At 55.8% G+C, this 18395-nt stretch overlaps 8 protein-coding genes across 8 annotated transcripts; 5 read left to right on the top strand and 3 right to left on the bottom strand.

Moving 5' to 3' along the window:
- Positions 1–18: 18 nt before the first annotated feature.
- C8Q71DRAFT_852854 (Spc98 family-domain-containing protein) lies at positions 19–3983 on the bottom strand (the record flags this gene model as incomplete). Its single annotated transcript, XM_047926863.1, has 12 exons — positions 19–480; positions 533–572; positions 629–714; positions 766–793; positions 842–1227; positions 1279–2475; positions 2531–2641; positions 2694–2758; positions 2808–3261; positions 3316–3348; positions 3398–3515; positions 3571–3983. The coding sequence occupies 12 exons, from the start codon at positions 3981–3983 to the stop codon at positions 19–21; spliced, it is 3393 nt and encodes a 1130-aa protein (XP_047785172.1).
- A 1077-nt stretch (positions 3984–5060) lies between these two features.
- Positions 5061–6173, top strand: C8Q71DRAFT_852853 (uncharacterized protein; the record flags this gene model as incomplete). The annotated part of the gene is made up of 4 exons (XM_047926862.1): positions 5061–5276; positions 5327–5586; positions 5661–5901; positions 5958–6173. 4 exons carry the CDS (start codon positions 5061–5063, stop codon positions 6171–6173), a joined length of 933 nt encoding a protein of 310 aa, XP_047785171.1.
- A 321-nt stretch (positions 6174–6494) lies between these two features.
- Positions 6495–7537, top strand: C8Q71DRAFT_697693 (uncharacterized protein; the record flags this gene model as incomplete). The annotated part of the gene is made up of 4 exons (XM_047919980.1): positions 6495–6565; positions 6616–6718; positions 6791–7018; positions 7079–7537. The coding sequence occupies 4 exons, from the start codon at positions 6495–6497 to the stop codon at positions 7535–7537; spliced, it is 861 nt and encodes a 286-aa protein (XP_047785170.1).
- A 1365-nt stretch (positions 7538–8902) lies between these two features.
- On the top strand, positions 8903–9767 carry C8Q71DRAFT_698118 (mitochondrial genome maintenance MGM101-domain-containing protein; the record flags this gene model as incomplete). The annotated part of the gene is made up of 4 exons (XM_047920006.1): positions 8903–9197; positions 9252–9399; positions 9451–9657; positions 9710–9767. The coding sequence occupies 4 exons, from the start codon at positions 8903–8905 to the stop codon at positions 9765–9767; spliced, it is 708 nt and encodes a 235-aa protein (XP_047785169.1).
- Positions 9768–9856: 89 nt separating this feature from the next.
- Positions 9857–11187, bottom strand: C8Q71DRAFT_732266 (uncharacterized protein). Its single transcript, XM_047922249.1, has 4 exons — positions 10686–11187; positions 10472–10636; positions 10259–10420; positions 9857–10205 (listed from the first exon to the last, which is right to left on the bottom strand). The coding sequence occupies exons 1-4, from the start codon at positions 11084–11086 to the stop codon at positions 9923–9925; spliced, it is 1011 nt and encodes a 336-aa protein (XP_047785168.1). The 5' UTR covers positions 11087–11187; the 3' UTR covers positions 9857–9922.
- Positions 11188–11540: 353 nt separating this feature from the next.
- C8Q71DRAFT_852849 (alpha/beta-hydrolase) lies at positions 11541–14032 on the top strand (the record flags this gene model as incomplete). The annotated part of the gene is made up of 13 exons (XM_047926861.1): positions 11541–11625; positions 11675–11880; positions 11934–12057; positions 12116–12183; positions 12238–12306; positions 12359–12407; positions 12460–12599; positions 12652–12782; positions 12843–12957; positions 13011–13253; positions 13309–13389; positions 13444–13669; positions 13722–14032. 13 exons carry the CDS (start codon positions 11541–11543, stop codon positions 14030–14032), a joined length of 1848 nt encoding a protein of 615 aa, XP_047785167.1.
- Positions 14033–14656: 624 nt separating this feature from the next.
- C8Q71DRAFT_41098 (Spc19-domain-containing protein) lies at positions 14657–15727 on the top strand. Its single transcript, XM_047918390.1, has 6 exons — positions 14657–14886; positions 14937–15014; positions 15070–15216; positions 15267–15428; positions 15490–15541; positions 15616–15727. The coding sequence occupies exons 1-5, from the start codon at positions 14719–14721 to the stop codon at positions 15514–15516; spliced, it is 582 nt and encodes a 193-aa protein (XP_047785166.1). The 5' UTR covers positions 14657–14718; the 3' UTR covers positions 15517–15541; positions 15616–15727.
- C8Q71DRAFT_41178 (MoaB/Mog domain-containing protein) lies at positions 15594–18188 on the bottom strand. The gene is made up of 9 exons (XM_047918395.1): positions 18061–18188; positions 17942–17994; positions 17660–17880; positions 17209–17584; positions 17044–17147; positions 16887–16989; positions 16297–16831; positions 15905–16241; positions 15594–15837 (listed from the first exon to the last, which is right to left on the bottom strand). Exons 2-9 carry the CDS (start codon positions 17970–17972, stop codon positions 15601–15603), a joined length of 1944 nt encoding a protein of 647 aa, XP_047785165.1. The 5' UTR covers positions 17973–17994; positions 18061–18188; the 3' UTR covers positions 15594–15600.
- Between the last annotated feature and the right edge of the window lie 207 nt (positions 18189–18395).

The raw sequence follows: 18395 nt of genomic DNA, 5'->3' as shown, positions 1-18395 counted from the left end.
GCTCACAGTACCGTATTTTCACCTATCCCAATCCTCCAATGCGAACGCGAATACACCAAACGCCGGTGCAGCTTCACCAGATCCTGCCGCTAAACTCTCCACTCCCCGCCTGATGAACCGAACCAGAGCATCCAGTTCTGACGACATCTTGTCTAGCCGGTCTACGAAGCTCTCGTCCGGCGCTGACATCGTCGACGCACCCAGCGAGAACGACGGCTCTGGGGCATTGGCCTTGAGGCGGTCGTCATCAAAGTCTGAGTCGCTCTCGGAGCTGTCGTCGGCCTCCCCTTGCATGCTTTGCGAGAACCCGATGACGTCCTTCTTCTGGCGGCGTACCCGACGGCTGCGGTGTCGCTTCATGACGAGGATAGAGTGGCGCGAGATGTCGTGTGTCGTATCGCCCGCGAAGGCGACGAAGCAGTCGCTAAAGTGGATGGACATGTCGAGGATCGATACGATTGCACGTTGCAGAGCGTTGGTCTGACATCAGGCGTCAGCAGAAGTCATAGGACATTTTGCTTCAACAACCAACATTACGCTGAAGAAGACATCGACTTTCCATCTTCGCCAGGCTACCGAAGGAGAAGTGTCAGATGTCGTAGTAAGGCCTCAGACAATACACACTCACTGTTCATCGTGCAGTCGAATCATGTCGTTCAGTGACACGGCTTGTCGGAAGTCTTTGTGGAATCTGAGGACTTCCGCGTCCAAAACCTGTGCACTACGTGTCAAAAGCGGAGTTTCACCTCACATGCGATACCTCACATTTGTAGCCACAAAATTCAGCAACGTACTGTCACTCGGGTCAGTAATAGATGTGAAGGTGAGATGACCGACCTACTTCACAAACCATGACAGTTTACTGCGCATGGCATAGAACGCCTTCATCTCGCTCGCCATGTGCGACGCATGCCCCATCGCACCTCGAACCAGGATGCGCTCGAGCACGCTCTTGGCTCGTCGTATCTGTAACACGAGAGTGAAGATAGAAGAATAGATCTGCATCGCCTTCGGTCCGAAGACATAGGTCAAAGGGAACGGGATGGCGTACTCGATCGAGAAGCCGTCGAGTGCTCGGACAGTCCGGTTGACGGACTTGTCCTTGCTGCCTTTGTGGGAGAAGCGCACGAGGGAGGTATCGACCCAGCGGTGTGTTCCAGCTTCCGCGACGTCGCGGAACGCGGTGTTCAAGAAGTGGAAGTCATTCCACGCTTGCTTAGAGTCCATCTACGTCCGCTGAGTGTCAGTGTGTCCGAGAATATTCTGAAGTACTCTTACCTTCGTAAACAAGATATCGACGAAATGAGACATGGCGTCGCCTCTGCGCATTAAGCACACGCTCTCGATCGCGGAGAGGTGCAACATCACGTCGCATTCGTCTACCAGCACTCTTTGAAGTGTTTCTTGTGCCAGGGAGCAGTGGGGCCACACCGCATCATGCAAAGTTTGAGACAGATTTTCCGTGGAGGTGAATAATAGTCTAGATGCAGGAGGATCACCGCCTTTAAGTTGACCTTTCGCAGTGCCGAGTATCGCAGAAAATGACGGCCAATGGGCCATCCATGACCCAGGCGTATCGCGGTCCAGCAGCGCCGCGATTTCCAGTACACGGAGGAGACCCACAGCCTTGCCAGCGTCCAATATGCTCTTCGCCACGCTGTTGAGAAAAACAGGGACCGCCGTCCGCCTTGGCGCATCGCCATCCCCGCCTTCTTGGCGTAACACAAATCCGTCCGTCCAGAAATCGGGGTCGAATAACGGAAGCTCGTTATCTTCCACGAAGAACTCGTCGTCCAGCTCTGAAAAGCGACTATTGTGGTGTGATGTGATCTCCCGCACAGGCATACCATCCTTCATCCAGCGACCTACCATTGCCCATATCGGTTCTGCTGACCCGCTGAAAACGCTCATCAGAGCATCGGCCGAGACGTAATCGCCCATCGAGACGTGCTCCTGGACGGCAACCAGTAACGAGTCAAGGAGCAGCGCACCGAAAGTAGAGGGCGGCATCTTCATTGGGAGCTCTGGGAGCGTCCAAATGTCGACCACCGGCTCCGAGGTCCGCCATGCGCGTCGGGTGACCTCGCGAACGACATCGAGAATGACGGTGAACGTATCGGAGAAGGTATCCCGGATCGTCTTGTCCAGGCTGAGCAAGCTTACGACAAGTGGCTCTCCGGCACCTGCTTGCGCGCGGCAGATGTCCTCTTCCCTGGCGGCGCACCATGCGTTAAACGCTCGAAGTTGACCATCGACTGCTGCAGAGAACGCCTCGAGAGTGAGCGTACTCTGCCGATAAATGTTGAGCAGATGCATGGGTCTGTCCGGGTCCCTGTCGTCTTTGCCGGCTTTTGCGTATATGGCGGAGACGAACATTCGTAAGTGCTGCAGAGTGGTGGCTAGCCGAGCAAAGGAGGTCAAGATGGAATGTTGAGCACCAGCAGTGAGATGGAGCAGCTTCAGTGTCGCGTTGGGCTAAAAACATAAGGATCGCGAGACGCAGAGCAGAGTGAGGTTGTATGCTACTCACGGTGAAGGAGAACGCATCCCCCCCGCTCGATAACCAGCCCAACATCATATTGCGATCTCCTTGTAAGGCCATGAGAACCTCACGAACAGCGTCATGCTCGTGTATATATTTCTAGTGTTTTAGGAGTATTTAGTATCAGTTGACGAACGGTGAAACAGCCTACCTGTCTGGATGGCCCGGCAATTCCGTTGGTGTGTTGATCTCCGAGAATGCGATACATTGTGGGGCCTATGAGCGCAAGTCAGATCCATTCCTGTGCAGACAGTAATATACGAACCCAGGGTTGAGGCGTCCCCAATGTTGAAAGCTCGGGTTGTCGAGGCATCCGTCCTCCATTCCGAGCGCCAGTACTGCCGGGCTTGTAAGTCCTCCACGTCTTGACGATGGCGGTAAGCAGCAGGGGGCAAGTAGGGCTTGTCGATGCCACCTGCGGCTTCAGGTGGTAGTGCGTCCTCATCGATATCCGGAATGGAGGAGGAGGTAACAGATTCGTCCAGATCTGAATCGTCCCATGGCGAAAGAGAGGGCGTGCTACTTCCACTCTGCGCACCGAGCTGGTCGTCAGTACTTCGGGGATAGATGCCCTCCCAGTGCTCTCCCTCGAATGGTTCCTCAGCAAGAATAGCTTCCCAGGTAAGACCTGGAACAGGTCTCTTGGGGTTGCTCAGCCCATCCAAATAATCTTCTGCGCGTTCGAATGTGGCTTCATCCGGGGGACTCGAAAGTGTAACCTACAACATTTTGAACAACGATGCAGAGATGGAAACCGAATACCTAGTAAATACCAAAAATTGCAGATGGGCAGGCAAAAGAACCGTCTACGGTATGTCGGTATGTGTGTAAGTGTATCAATGTCTAGCACTTCACCTTAATCTCGGAGTCAAGGTCATTGTTTTTCTGGGCCTGTGTCTTCAGCGTTCGAAGGGCAGTTTGAAGAGCATCAGCGAACGTGTCATGGGAATTGATGCGAGCTTTCTGTATGTGCCTATATCCGTCTGTAAATACTCGACGTGATACGAAGGCGTTATAACCATACTTACCCTCGAATGAGCTTATCCATCGTATTCATGTCCACATTCCCCGATGGCCTTGTCGTGAGGTCGAGATTCTTGGACAGGAACTCGACGGCAGTCCGGAAGTTATCCTCGTCATCCTCAGCACGAAGTCCCGTTACCCGCGTCACAAGTTCCTGGTAGCGTGGTACCAGACGCGTCGACTGTCGCGAGACAGGACGCTGAGAGAGGCGCGAACCAGGTCTTTGAGTGAAGCGAGAGCTTGGTCTAGTAGACAAGCTGGATACTGGTCGTACGGATGATAAGCTGGACGCGGGCCGTACACCAGACAAACTCGACGCTGGTCTCGCGGCGGACAGACTTGAAGTTGGTCGTGTGGGGGCACCAGACGAGCCACGGGACGATCCGTTCACCGTAGGTGCGCTGGATGAGGGTCTCATCGAAGCTACTGATGACGGGCGCTGGGGCCTGGATGCTGGACGAAGAGGCGCACTGGAGGATGCAGACAGCCCGGGGTCTCCGCTAGTAGGTTGCGTGCCCCTCGCCCGGGATGGTCCTCCGGAGATAGATGGATACATGTTGCCTGTTCGCGCGTGAAAAGAGCAACTCAACTAGCTGATGCGTAGAAACTGGTGCAGTGTAATCTGCCGCAGTCGCGGTCGTACCAAGACGAGTCGCTGAGACCGGGTTTCACTTACTAGCGGGAGGCTCAGGAAGGACGCCAAAGAGCGCGTAGGCGCCCGTGTCGAGAACACGCTGTCGCGCAACTGTCGCGTGACATAACGCGTTCATACGCGCGTCACACGGCTTTGCATCGTTGCACTTGCAGATAGTGTTGCCGCGAGTTAAGGTCACCTCGCACTCGAGTTGCAACTCGACTCGACGGCATCTCGGCGCGCCACCTCGAGGCCCCTCGAGCCCACCTCGAGTCACCTCGAGTTGTCAGTGGCGCACGCGGAGCACATGGAGGAACGGTCACGTTATTGACGCGTTCACCTTCTTCAGCTGCGACGTGTCCCGTCCTAGCGCATGTACGACGTAGATCAAGCTACAGCTCCCCGTAGAGGATAAATTCGAAAAAATGATCGACGACATCAAAACTCTCCGCTAAGCTCTCTAGCAGTGCTATCGTGCAGCGGGTAATGCTGACGTGTGGGGAGTCGTCATTCAGGATGGCATCCACGCTGACTCCTGAGTAGAGAGCGGCATATAAAGCCACCGGTATGCTATGTACAGTGATGAAGGAAGTGAAAGAGATGGACGCGCGCACAACACAGCCTAGCACGTCTCGCGGACAACCCACCCAGCCAATCCCACCCTACATACCTTCCGAGACGGAACCCCACTGGTACTTTCCACAAACTGCTGATCCTGATACGTACTTTGCACCCCCGACTCAGCCTTTCCCGTCTGGCAGTCACTTGCACCATCCCCTTGCGTATCTGCCTCACGGTGTCTGGGCTCCAACTCCGAGTCAGCCACCTGGGCCTGTGTCTTACTTGGACTATACTACCTACATGGCACCAACCGCTCCCGGCGTGCAGCCGGCAGGCTACACCCTCCCGGTCACCCCTCCTCCTCGGCATGGCGGCACGGCGGTCACAATTGTGCTCACCCCAACGCGGACGCAGGGTCGATCAAAACGGAAAAAAGACGCTTCGGAGGGAGATGGTAATGGTCACAGCCGCGCTAAGAAACGGCCAAGGCAACGTGCAGCGAGAGATGAGATTGAAGTGCGTATGTCCGTTGTTACATGAAGACTCGGCTCTGACCTGTTTTCAAGATGTCTCTATCTACAGCAGTTTTCGGTGTAGGGCCCGCCGGCCCTGCTACCGCCCCAGCTTCTCCATCTCCCGAGCCGCCGGTTGGTCCCTTAGGATCGCTCGTGCGCCAGGCAGCGGGCAATCGGAAGCATGCGGCAGCAACTGACGTGTGGTATTTCGTCGACGCCTTGAGTACTGTCACACCTGGGAGTGTGCCGGTCAACACTGAGCGTCTGTCGACTCGGCCTCACGATGCAGCATTTCTTCGCTGTTACCTCTGGTAAGCTTGAGCAACATTCGTACGACAGCCCATGTAAATCATGTGACTTACCTCTTTAACGTTGCACCCCTCAGTTCACTTGTCAACAAGGTGCATACATGGCAGAACTCGTCGGGCCAAACTGGTGCTATCCGTGAGCACTTGAAGAAGTCGCACATCAAGGAATGGTCGGAAGTGGTGAAAGCAAAGAAGCTGAAGGGGTGGGAGGAACTCGCCGGCATGGCGGGACCAGCTCCTGTGCGGCGGCATCATGAGCCATATACACAAGAGGGGCTGCAACGCCGAATGGTCAGATGGATGGTTGTTGACGACCAGGTAAGTACACCCACTGTTGGCTGTGATTGTGTAGCAAAGTCAACAGGGATAAACAGTCACTCTATGTCGCCGACAATCCGGAGTTTCGTGAACTACTCACATATGTGGGCGGTCCCAATTTTGACAAATCCGACATTCCCCACCGCACCAAAGTGCGCGACCTCATCACTGAACTCTACAACCTCACTATCAGTGATATGAAGATCGAGTTTAAGGCTCGTTTCCTGCTGCTCTTATCAGTGAAAACAACTAATCAGCCTGAGATTCATTAGAACGCACTTGGCCGTGTATCCTTCACATCTGATCTGTGGACCGATCATCAACAGCGGGGCTTTATGGCTATAACAATGCACTTCTGTGCAAAAGACCAGCAACGACAACTTGTCATCCGCTCTCGATTGGGCGCATTTCGCTATGTGCGCGGTAGCCACTCGGGATCCAATCTCGCTACACGTTTCTTCGAAGTAATTGAGGATATGGGATTGCTACATAAGGTATGTCTCGGTCTGCTGTTTACGTGGTGGCGACACAATGTGATTCTGAACTCTCAGCTTGGAATGATTACACTTGACAATGCGTCAAACTGTGGCACTATGATGGAGTCGCTAGAAGCGATCCTCAAGGCAAAAGGTATTCCGTTCTGTCGGATTGGTAACCGCATACGGTAAGTGAGTTCAAGACGTGCTTGCGGGCAATGCCTCATGTCGTATGAAGTTGTTTTCCGCATGTTGTCAACATTGCTGTCCAGACCGGTGTCCGGCAGCTGACCGATATCCCAGACGATGTCTATCATGACAACGTCGCTACGACGGATCCTGTCCTTGCATTTGCCTTCGATGAGGGCGACTTCGACCTGTCAACCAATGCCGCACTGTTTGAAAGCCTGGAGTACCTTGATGCACTGCGTGCAGACCCAGTTGTGCAGGCACGCGATTTGGTTCGCGTCTCACGAGCTTCACAACAGCGCCGTGAAGAGTTTCAAGATACAATCAAGGAAGGCAACACACAAAAGGCATTTGGCGACCAACCACTACCGGAAGCCGTCTTACTTCAAGACGTCGACACTCGATGGTCCTCCCTTTATCTCATGATTGACCGGGTCCTTGAACTCTATCAGGTATGTTAACAACTCACGATAGAATCACTATCTATTTGCAAGCTCATTGTTTATCTCAAGGCAGTCCATAAATTCCTCCAGCGACCACGTCAAGATGCTATCAAGCACTATGCCCTGAGTAGGGAAGCCTTGGAGGTACTGCAGGACGTGCGTGAGTTTCTCCAAGCACCACACATGGTACAGGAGGTCCTTTCGGCGCAGAAGACACCGACACTCAGCATGGCACTGCCTGGATACGAGAAGCTGATTGTTCTTCTCCGCTTGCTGCGAAAGAAACTCCCACGCATCGCTCATGGAATTGACGCGTCAATTCGAAAATTGGAAGAATATCTCGGACGATCGCGCGAGACGAAGATCTATGTAATCGCAATGGGTATGACTTGCTCGCATTCTCTCACACTCACATTAACCATTTCCTTAGTCATCAACCCGACGATGAAGATCGAATGGCTTCGGAAGAACTGGGGTGAGCGTGATGGCAATGAGGCGCGGAAGCTCTTACGGGATACGGTACGATGACTGTCGTGATATGAGCATCACTAGAATTTCCCTGACATCCTCCTATAGATGCTTGAGTTCCGCCGTGCAGCGCGTACTGTGACTCATCAAGCCGGTCTACAACACGAAGATAATACAGTTGATCCCTCGACAAGCTCTTCTGCCGATGAGTTGAGAGGCCGGCACGCTCTCACGCAGGCTTCTGTGCGAGCTGCACGAGCACAAGAGACGGGGTTTGCACGCGTCGACGCACTGATGGCGTCACTCTCTGCGGAGAGCATTGACCCTAATGCGCCGGCCACTGCCAGCAGCGGGGCTCGACATGCGTCCCGCCCTCTCACTGCGGAGGAGCATGCGCGAGTGGAGCGCCAGGCATGCGAAGAGGACGAGCGCGTGGTTGAGGCGGAACTCAAGCAGTACGAGGCTGACGGACAAGTTAGTAGCGTTGGCTTCAACTTGCTGCAATACTGGGAGGTACGTCCTACAGCCACCAAATCTTGTTTCCGAACTGACCTGCCAACCGTACTTGGGCCGCCGGGATATCTGCACTCGTAGGAGAATGAATTCAAGTACCCAGCAATCTACCATGTCGCGCTGGATGTTCTCCCCGTCCAAGCCTCCGCCGTACCATGTGAACGCGCCTTCTCGGCAAGCAAGGAGACCGATACTGATCGTCGCAGCAACCTCGATGTGACGACAGTCGAGATGCTGCAAGTCCTCAAGTATGGCTTCCGAGAAGATCGACTAACGTTCACGGAAGGTTGGGCTGGTGATAGGGTGAAGATGGCGCATGTCGAGACGGACCCAGATGGTGTGCCGTCGGACGAAATTGATATGTTATTTTCTCAAGGTAGAGTCGATGAGCTACTGACGTTGCTTCATGAGGCGCGCGCGGCTCGCAACTAGATGCAGACTCGTTATATGCTTGAGTACTACTACGTGCTGTGGTGGCCTGATGGAATCGGACAACGTGCACCTATATCTCTACAATTCTGTATCGCAGGTCACGGCCAGTGTGCGATGTTCAACGCTGCGCAGTGGTTGGCTGCGCGGATAGCCGAACTCTTTCGGTATATGCCGGCAAGCTCGAGGTAGCTCGAGGGCAGCTCGCTTCACCTCGAGGGCTAACGAGTTATCAACTCCGACGACTCGAGGTCAACTCGACCTCGACTCGCGGCAACACTACTTGCAGACCAAGGCTCTTCATCTTCCGCTTCATTCGCCAACATGGCCTCTCGTGTTGCCGCTAGCCGGCTCTGTGGTACGGTTAACTCTTATAGGCTATGCACAAGGGCGTACTCTACGGGCAAGCCGTTTACTTCGGTTTCGAAGGCGACGCCGAGGGCTGCTTTGCCTCGCACCAAGCTTCCAGCGGCCAACGCGAGCATGACCACCGCAAGGCCCAATCCAAGTGGTAGGGCGGGCGACACAGTAATCGTTGATGATATCCCGCCAGAAGCGTTGTCCACGCCGCCGGAGAGCATCCCGTCGTCTTCCGTGCTCGCCTCTACCATTGCGCCCTCGCCACTCGGCACTGAGCCTGACACTCAGCCTCCCTCGGACGGCACACCGACGGACTGGTCGAAGAGCTACCATGGATTGTCTACTCAACCGTTTTCCAAGGAGGTTGCGGACGTCCTGCTGTCTCCCATTGATCCTCTCGACGTCGAGATGAAGCCAGGTATGGATGTCTTGCTTGTGTTCGCTCGCGTTGGCCAATCTTTTATGCTTGTAGACGGCCTGATATACCTGCCGGAGATCAAGTACCGGCGTGTGCTTAACAAGGCATTCGGTCCAGGCGGCTGGGGCCTTGCCCCGCGGAGCGAGACTCACGTCGGGCCAAAAATCGTGAGTAGAGAGTATGCACTCGTCTGCCTCGGAAGGTCAGCCACTTCTTGTATGATTTTCGTGTCGTCAAGCTCATATTAAGTCAGACTCGTTGCCATTGCACGAGGCGAGCAGGAGTACTTCGACCCTAATGGCATCCCTACCGCAACAGAGGCGTGCAAGAGTAACGCACTAATGCGCTGCTGCAAGGATCTCGGCGTGGCGAGCGAACTCTGGGACCCTCGCTTCATTCGCGAGTTCAAGGCAAAGTATTGTGTGGAAGTCTTTGTTGAGCATGTGCCGACCAAGAAGAAGTCAGTCTTGCCCTCAGTCGTTCTGCTGTCTATTGACCAACGCGGCCTGCAGGAAAAAGCTCTGGAGACGCAAGGACCAGCCGAAGTTCGAGTACCCGTACAAGGAGTAATCATAGATCGGCCTCAGCACTGTCCTTGCTCTCGGATTACTCTACGCAACCGCATTAGATCTGCTAATAACATTCTCAGACCACTCCTCGCACAGTCACAGCAATAAATCAAAAGACACTAGATCTATTTCACAGTGCATAAATTAAGCGGTAAGTTACTTCTTCGCGTTCTTGCGCCTGCCTTTGCTCTTCGCAGGGGAAGATTTCGTCTCCGTCGTCTCAGTTGCGGTTGTTGCGGCGGGAGCGGGAGAGTCCTCCTTTGGAGCCTCTCTCTCAACTCTCGGAGGTGGCTGGTCGGTTCCTGCATTTGAGTGCATGGCTTTCATTACGATGTTTGCAATCCCGCCGGAGGCAATCATGAGAACCCATCTCGGGAATATGATGAGGGTCTCGTAGAAGTACTTCAAAGCCAGACTGAAGTAGTGCAAGGCAGGCTCCCTGTGTTCCGACGTGTCACCGAGGGATGTCATGAGTATGGCAACGAAGCTTACCATGAACCACCGGGAGCGAAGGGTGAGTCCCAAGGCTGGTTGTCGCGCCATCTCTCTTGAAGAAGGAAGTCACGGAGCATCTCTGGCTCGAGCCTAACGGCGTTGGTCTTGTAGAAACGCAGAGTCTGTCCGCGGTCGGTCAAGACAACCAGGTATGGCGCTCTGGACTTGTTTGAGACTAGATTCATGATGTGTGCAACTGCCTCAACTCACTGCCAAATTGACCACTTGGTCGTGATGTACGTGACGTTGAGGTAATCCACGCGTCCCCAGCGGACGTTGGGCAGATCACCGGCGATGACAGATTCATTATATGCCTTGTCGAAGGAGTCATCGAGCTTCAGGGATAGGGCGTTCTTCCCACCCTTCGAGACCGAACTGCACTAAATCTCAGCAAGACGTTACACCGTAAAGGGGTCGTGCGTACATCACCAGGAACCACAAACGGTCCGCCTCTTCCTCTGGCGTCGACGACTCCTTCACAATGATCTCTTCGTAGTTGGTGTCCGTTATAAGGGGTACTCGCGGGTCCCACATCTCCTGCTCCGCCAAAGCCGCTGCTTCGGCCTGCGCGAGCTTCTCCGTCATGTTCACGCCAATCTTAGACGCGATGAAGTCCACCGGCCCTGACGTGAGCACGTTCTTGAAGCTGAACTTGGGCGCCTTGCCCTCTTGAGTCGGTATGGGCTGCTGCACCCGATGGTAGGCCTGCGTTGGGCGGGCCTCCTCTGTCACAGGCTGTCCGGGCTGCCATCCGTCTGAGAAGTACTGCGCACTTGCGGACAGCGCGAACGCCAGCGACGCAGACAACACCGGCAAGAGCTTCATGGTGGTGGAAGGAGAGGAAGATGGGTGAGGACGTGATATGCTCCGCCGGACCTGACCAGCCCAAGACAATAATACGTCGGAGGCAGCATGGTGGGTTATGATGATAAGCCCCGAAAAGGAAGCGTGCCTGGGATAGAGAGGAGGCGATAAGTCCCTGGAGGGAAATCTGATTTCCCGAACCCATCTTTGCTTCCGCCAATTACGGCGCTTCACCTACTCATGGGCGCCTCCGCGACACGCAGTAGGCGCTTGCGCGGTCGCTGCAGTGCTCCGGTCGCGGCGACGGCGGTGCAAGGCCTCCCACTGACGGTAACAGCGCTCTTGGTTTCGCATTCGCCTGTATTTTCATGTTATATCTCTAAACCGACGTGGACCTCTGCGACGACACTTTGAAAACGCTTGACCGCTTGTGCTTGGCCAGCTGTGATCTATTTGGTGCGAGGGACACTGCAAGATGTTCCACGCGTCACCTCTCAGACTGCTCTGGGCACTCCTGCCACTCTGGCTCACCTCGCACAGTGATGCGGCTCCTACAGACGGTAAGTGTGCGTGCATGTCGGGGAATCTACGCTCCTAAACATATATCAGTACCGTCGGCTGCTTCGTTCTATGTGCACAACCTACCCGACCTGCACCAGAATGCGGACCACCCGTTGCGCATATTCTCAGGACACCTACCGTCCGACCCCAATGCCACAGATACACCGGATACGGAGGTCACCGCACATCTGTTCTTTCTCATGATCAAGAACAGACGAATGGCGGACAAGGAACGGCTCATGTTCTGGTTCAATGTACGTGAATAGCATCACGTTGATGGCACTCCGTGGGCTCATGGACTGACTAGGGTGGACCTGGATGCTCATCCTTCGACGGCTTGATGATGGAAGTTGGTCCCTGGCGATTAGACGGCAAAGGTGGCCTGAACGTCATTGAAGGAGGCTGGGAAGAATACACGACCATGGTTTACGGTGCGTCGCGCGCTCGTTATCCCATCTGCATTCCCCCGTATCTCATGGCATCGCACAGTCGATCAACCTGCAGGGGCCGGTTTCTCGTATACTTCGTCGGACCAGTACCTGCACGAGCTCACCGACGTGGGTCTTCTGCCTTGCACAAGCCAGCGTTGGTGCTAACACCTCACTCCATAGGCGGCTGCGCACATAGTAGAGTTTCTAAAGAACTTCTACAACGCGTTCCCTGAATATAAGGATGTTGACGTAGGTGTCTTGTCAGCCTGTTTCGCTGGCTGTGGTCTGACAGAAGGCCCAGACGTATCTAGCAGGCGAGAGCTTTGCCGGCCAGTACATACCATATTTTGGTCGGTGGTCCTTCCAGTTATGCTGCTTGTACGGTATTCATTACTTCCGTAGCGGACGCAATCCTGAATTCGACACTAAACATCCCATTACGCGGAGCGGCAATTGGGAACGGCTGGATAGATGGACGTCACCAGTACCCGTCCTTCCTCCAGTATGCAGTAAAGCATGGCCTAATTGAAGAAAAGTCCGAGGTAAGCTATCGGACCGTTCGGTATCATACCAAACACTCATGTCGTGCGGCAGGAATGGAAACACGGGAAGGAAGCGACGGACAACTGCATGAAGGAGATGGACAAGCACAAGGACTTCGAGCCCGTCAAGGTGAACATCTGTGAGGGTGTCATGCACGAAGTCATCAAGAGCAAGTCGCGGACGTGAGCATTTTGCCCTCTTCTAGTCAAAAGCACGTTGCTGACGCTACACTGCACGAACAGTGTGAACGGCAAACAGATGTGTGTGAACATCTATGATGTTCGGCTCGAGGATGAGTCTCCCGCGTGCGGTATGAACTGGCCCCCAGACTTGAAGCACATGTACACCTACCTCCAGGTGAGTGCATAAGCCTGACACCGTTCCCCCGGGTGCTCAGTGTTGTGTACTAGCGCCCCGAGGTAGTCCGCGCCATTCATGCGTCCGCCGCATCACAAACGTGGACAGAATGCAGAGGGTCGATCCACCATGCATTCAGTACTGCCAAGTCTCCGTCAGCCATCACGGTCATTCCAAGAGTACTTTCAAAGATCCCGATGCTGCTCTTTGCCGGCGACCAGGATCTCATCTGCAACTATGTTGGGATTGAGAATCTCATCCAGGCCATGGCCTGGAACGGTGCTACTGGACTAGGGGTAAGTATCCTAGTCTGCAGTAAGGGGGCATTGAGAACTCACGAATTAACGATAGACTGTCAAGACACAGCCGTGGTCAGTCAACGGCACACCCGCTGGTACCTGGGTCTCATCACGAAACCTCACGTATGCCAAGGTGAGTTGTCAATAATCTACACTCTACGCACTACATTGACTTCATTAATGCTAGATCTTTAATGCCTCACATATGGTCGGATTCGACGTACCCCACATCACGCACGACATGGTTCTACGCTTTATGGGCGTAAACTTCAGTATGATTCTCGACGGCTCCGCGAGGATTCCGAGTGCTGTCGGTGACGACAGCAAGCCTATCCCCGAACTGCTGAACATGATCCCTACTGCGTCGCCGACGCCCACGGAGACCCCAGAGCAGGACAAGGCTAGGTGGGAAGGTATGTGATCATCCTGCCCGTCGCGTCGTCCGGCTCTGAACCTATTTATCAGCGTACTACAACGCAGGCTCTGCTGCGATGGTCCTCGCTATCATCTCTATCTTCATAGGCGGCTTCATCTGGTGGCGCTACCGCCGGAGTCGGCTGCGAGGGCTGCCCGTCACGAGGGAAGACTCGACTGCTGAAGAAAATATACCGCTCGCAGCGAGTATGACGGAGGCGAACGGGCATGGCGATGAGGACGAAGTGCCTTACAAGCAGGCGAAGGGCAAGGAGCGGGCACAGGACCTCCCGAGCGAGGAAGCGATATTTAGCATAGTGGGCGACGATGAGGATTTGAGAACGCCTAGGACAGGGCAATGATATTCCGTACAGTGTAGTAACTTATGACTTCGGGGTTATTGTGTTTTGAGAGTATGCTCGACAGCAGTGTTTTCGAAGTGCGTGTTTATTCACAAGAATCCACACATCACGAACTCTTGAACATTCATAGAGCTCTGACTCTGAGCAAGACGAGCAAAAAATCTCAGCAATATTTGATTGGTACACGAAGCCATATCATAATACACGTAGTGGTACGACGGGGGATGTCTGTGTTATGGTTTCACCGGACTGTCAAGGCGACATAGTCGCAACCCATCCTGAGACAGGCGGGTACAGAAGGTACAGGAATATAACACCGTGCCTCCTCCCCACTCGACCCCTCCGGCGAGTCGACACCGAAGTGAACTCAGCCGTGGCGAGAGGGAACAGGGAGAACGCACTCGTTCTCGTGAGCATCCCAAGGGACGCCTCGCTCCGCCGACTAGAAAGACGTCACTCAGAGGCGGACCTCTGCGCGCGAGGCTAACGGTTCAGAAGTCGGTCGGACACTGAGGGAACCACGACAAATTTGCGCGCTCTTATATCCTGCGCGCGGGCGGAGTTTAGTTTAGGGCAAACTCCGGCGCGACGCAGCGCCACAGACGCGACCAGCGCCCGTTGCGAGTTCAACACGTCTGCTTCGGACCCGGCACACCCCTCTGGCGACTTCAGGACATCCAGCGAAGATGGTCGACAGAAGCCATCGCGTTTCCCGGCTTTCCGTGCATCCTCGCTATGGCCCGCGCGAATCCGTGTTCACGAGCGCTCCGCCGGACATGTACCGTTCGGAGAATGCAGTCTGCAGCCCTTTTTTGCGGGAATGTGTCCTTGCCATGGAAGATTGCTGCGAAGAGGTCAGTGCCACTCTGTCTAGCCTTTCTCTGGCTTATATTCCGCTGCACAGGCCAGGGAAGCACAGAAGGTGGTACGAGCGGGTACCTACGACCTGCCCCGGATCACAAAGGTGTTGGAGAACGAGCATGTATGTCCCCTAGGTGATCCCTCTCCTCACGGATCACATACTCAAACGAATGTAGATATTCCTCCTCATTGACGAGGCGACCGTCCGGAGATACAAGGCTGACCTTACCGACGAGATTGAACCACAGATCAACGAGTTGATATCCAGGGCGGAGAAGGGCCTCCAGATCCTGCTCAAGAGGGAGAGCATGCTACGAGCCAAGGTCGTCCCGTTCCTTCGCGCATGAGATGTCACAATTCATTTTCAGTTCAGGTCGAATCCTCCATGCCCTCACGGCCGTCCTCGCGCGCGGCGGTCACCATCAATACGGCAGGGATGTCGAAGCTGGATATCAGGAAGATTCAGATGCTCTCCAGGCAACGCGAGAAGCTCGAAGACGAGGCGGCCGCATTACAAAGGGAGATCGACGATTTGGTGCGTATAGGACGTGGTTGTATGCCGTTTCAGAGGCTCATGACACGACCATGCAACGCAGGAGCTCGCCGCCATGAAGAAAAGGTGATCATACTCACTTTCCGGGCTCTACGGTCAGTTTGCATCTACGTTCATACATTATTGTACATTGGCCATTGACCATCCTTTCTTTTTATTGCATCTGCAGCTCCCCGATGACCACCGCCTCGGCTACCTCGCCGGCCTTTAGCTCGGACGGCCCGTCGGAGGCCTGCGCCGGGAGGGCAACCAGGCCGTTCGCCCCGCTCAGGCTTGCCACCCTGCTGGAGCGCTGCCCACCCGTGCTGTACGCCACCAGTCCCTCAGGGCCTGCCTTGATGACTACACGATGGTACTCCGGTCGGGGGTCGAGGCGCATAGCGTCCCGTAGCTATACCACAATGTATCCCTTAGACTATGCCCAACGATACACACCTCTCTCGCCAATGGCGACTTACCTGGACCTTCATGCGTGGCAGCTGGCACCGCCCTTCAGGCCATCCGCCGAGCCTGCGCAGCGCAGGGAGGACGAAGACGTGGAACATCACGAGCGCGGAGGCGGGGTTGCCCGGGAGCGCGAACATGGGTACGCGCGCGCGGGGCGTCGGGATCGTCGCGAAGGTGGTCGGCTTGCCGGGCTTGACCTTGACGCGCCCGAAGTGGACGGTCCCCCCGAGGTGCCGCTCGATGACGGGCTTGAGTAGGTCGCTCGCGCCCATGGACGTGCCGCCAGTGGTGAGCACCAGGTCTGCTTGCTCGACGCCATTCCTCAGGGCGGAGATGTGTGCGTCGAGACTACAGCCGGTCTTTCAGGGGAACCGTCACGTAACACTTGGACACATAGACTCACTCATCGGGCACGATGCCCAGGTCGATGACCTGATACCCCACCCCCTCGAGCGCCGCCTGCAACGACGGCCGATTAGTATCCCAGATCCCGCCCCACTCACCCTGCATCGGCTTCGGGTCCTGCAGATCCAACAGCTCGTTCCCCGTGCTCAACACCGCGACCACCGGCCTCCCATACACCTGCACACTCCGCCTGCCCACGAACGCGAGCGTGCCGATCTCCCCGCCCGCCGCGTGGAGCACCTGCCCGCGCTCGAGGACCAAATCGCCCTTGCGCGTGTCGCTCCCCGGCGCCCGCACGTTCTCGCCCGGGGGCACCTGGACGAGCGTCTCGACCTCTGCCTCCTCGACGTCTGCGCCAGACGCGTCCTTGTGCGTGCCGTGCAGCCGCGTATCTTCGACCATGACAATCGTATTTGCACCCGCGGGAAGCGGGCCCCCGGTGTTAATGCGGAAGATCGTCCTCGCGGGGAGCGGGTCGGCGAGGTTGTGCGTTTTGGAGGTGACAACTTTGTAGATGCCTGGTGGGTCGGTGGCTGGAGCGAATGTGAGCGAGCTGTGTCTGAGGTACAATGATCCACGACTACGTACAGCGGAGTGCGTATCCATCTACGCTCGTAGTAGACGTGGAAGGAACGTCCTGAGGGGCGTACACATCCTCGGCAAGCACATGTCCCTTGATATTCGCAGTGACCTAACAACAGGATTCTCACATCGTACTTGCGAAGAGAATGTAATGTTAGCGCACGGGCAGCTCAGCAGTGTCCAGTGGTTTGACTTCTTTGAGGATGGATGCAAGTGCTTCGTCAACGGTCACTAAAGGATAGGGCGACTCCCGGTGTCGGGTTGTCACTATGATCGCACAGGCATGTGAGAATGGCGCATATAGTCACTCATCACTCGAACTACAAACCTGGCTGTGAGGGATCATGCGACAGCGTTGTTCGAGGCTGAGGTGCGTGGTGGTCATGGCCATGGTGGTGGTGATGGTGGTGGTGTGCATGCCCAGAGCCTGCGACCGCACTCGCGCCTGGCACATCACTGTGTAGCTTCCTGCTGGACGCGCCCTTGACAAGCTGGAGAGCGTGATCAATAACGCCTCCCCCGAGTAACGCCTCGAGGTTCTCTTTGACTGCCTTTACGCTACCCGGGAGCGTCACCACGAGGGTGTCTTTGACCGTCCCTGCCACGGGACGTGCGAGCGCAGCCAGAGGCGTCTTCTGCAGCGACGCAGCTATCATGAGGTGCACAAGCCCCGGAGCTTCTCGTTCGATGAGCGGGCGGATCGCCTACAAGCAGCCATCCGGGGGCGACATCAGGACAGCGCAGAGGAGAGACGTTTGGCCCAAGGGCACAGTGCGCACCTCCGGTGTGCGATCGCGCACGCCGAACCCGGTCCCGCCTGTGGTGACAATCCAGTCGACATCGCCCTGATCGACCCACGTCTGCACGGTGTGCCGGATGCGGGGCTCGTCGTCGGGGACGACCAGGAGGTACTTGACCTCGTACCCCGCGCCGGCGAGGGTCTCGCGGATGGTGGGCCCAGACTTGTCCAAGCTTGTGTCTGCGGCGGCGGTGTCGCTCACTGCGTCCGGGCGTGCGCAGGGCTCAGCGGATGCCTGACTGGTGCAGATCGCACAGCTGACCTGTGAGGACGGCCACTCGGGCTTGCGACATTCTGGATGTGTTCTTGTCAGTGCTGCCGGGGGGACGTTCGGACGATGGTAAGAGTGATAGGATACTGCGTCCGGAACAGAGAGCGCACCTTCGCTGGGTTCGCTCCGACAAGCGTGCCGCTGGGTCTCTGTTTACGGCGAGAAGAATGCAATTGTGGCGCCGCGCATCAGCGTGCGCGTGTATACGGGCGAATGATGGGACGGGCGTGTTCCCACCTCGGACGGTCGTTGAATTGCGCGCAGGTCTGTGTGCTGCTCACGAGGATGATACGGTCTGACACGGTGGACCAGCTGAGCGGGGCTGGACCGCGGTGCGGACAGAGGAGACGTAAGTGCGTAAAGGCTAACTGTGGCTGATAGAGTTTCCGATGCGCCCAAACGGATACTCGCGTCGAGCCACTGCGCGTCCCGACGCGTCCTCCTC

The sequence above is a fragment of the Rhodofomes roseus genome, assembly GCF_022264815.1.
Source record: "Rhodofomes roseus strain CIRM-BRFM 1785 chromosome Unknown C8Q71scaffold_1, whole genome shotgun sequence".
NCBI classification, from domain to species: Eukaryota; Fungi; Basidiomycota; class Agaricomycetes; order Polyporales; family Fomitopsidaceae; genus Rhodofomes; species Rhodofomes roseus.
The sequence above is the reverse complement of the archived record's forward strand: the minus strand, read 5'-3'. Positions and strand labels throughout refer to the sequence as shown.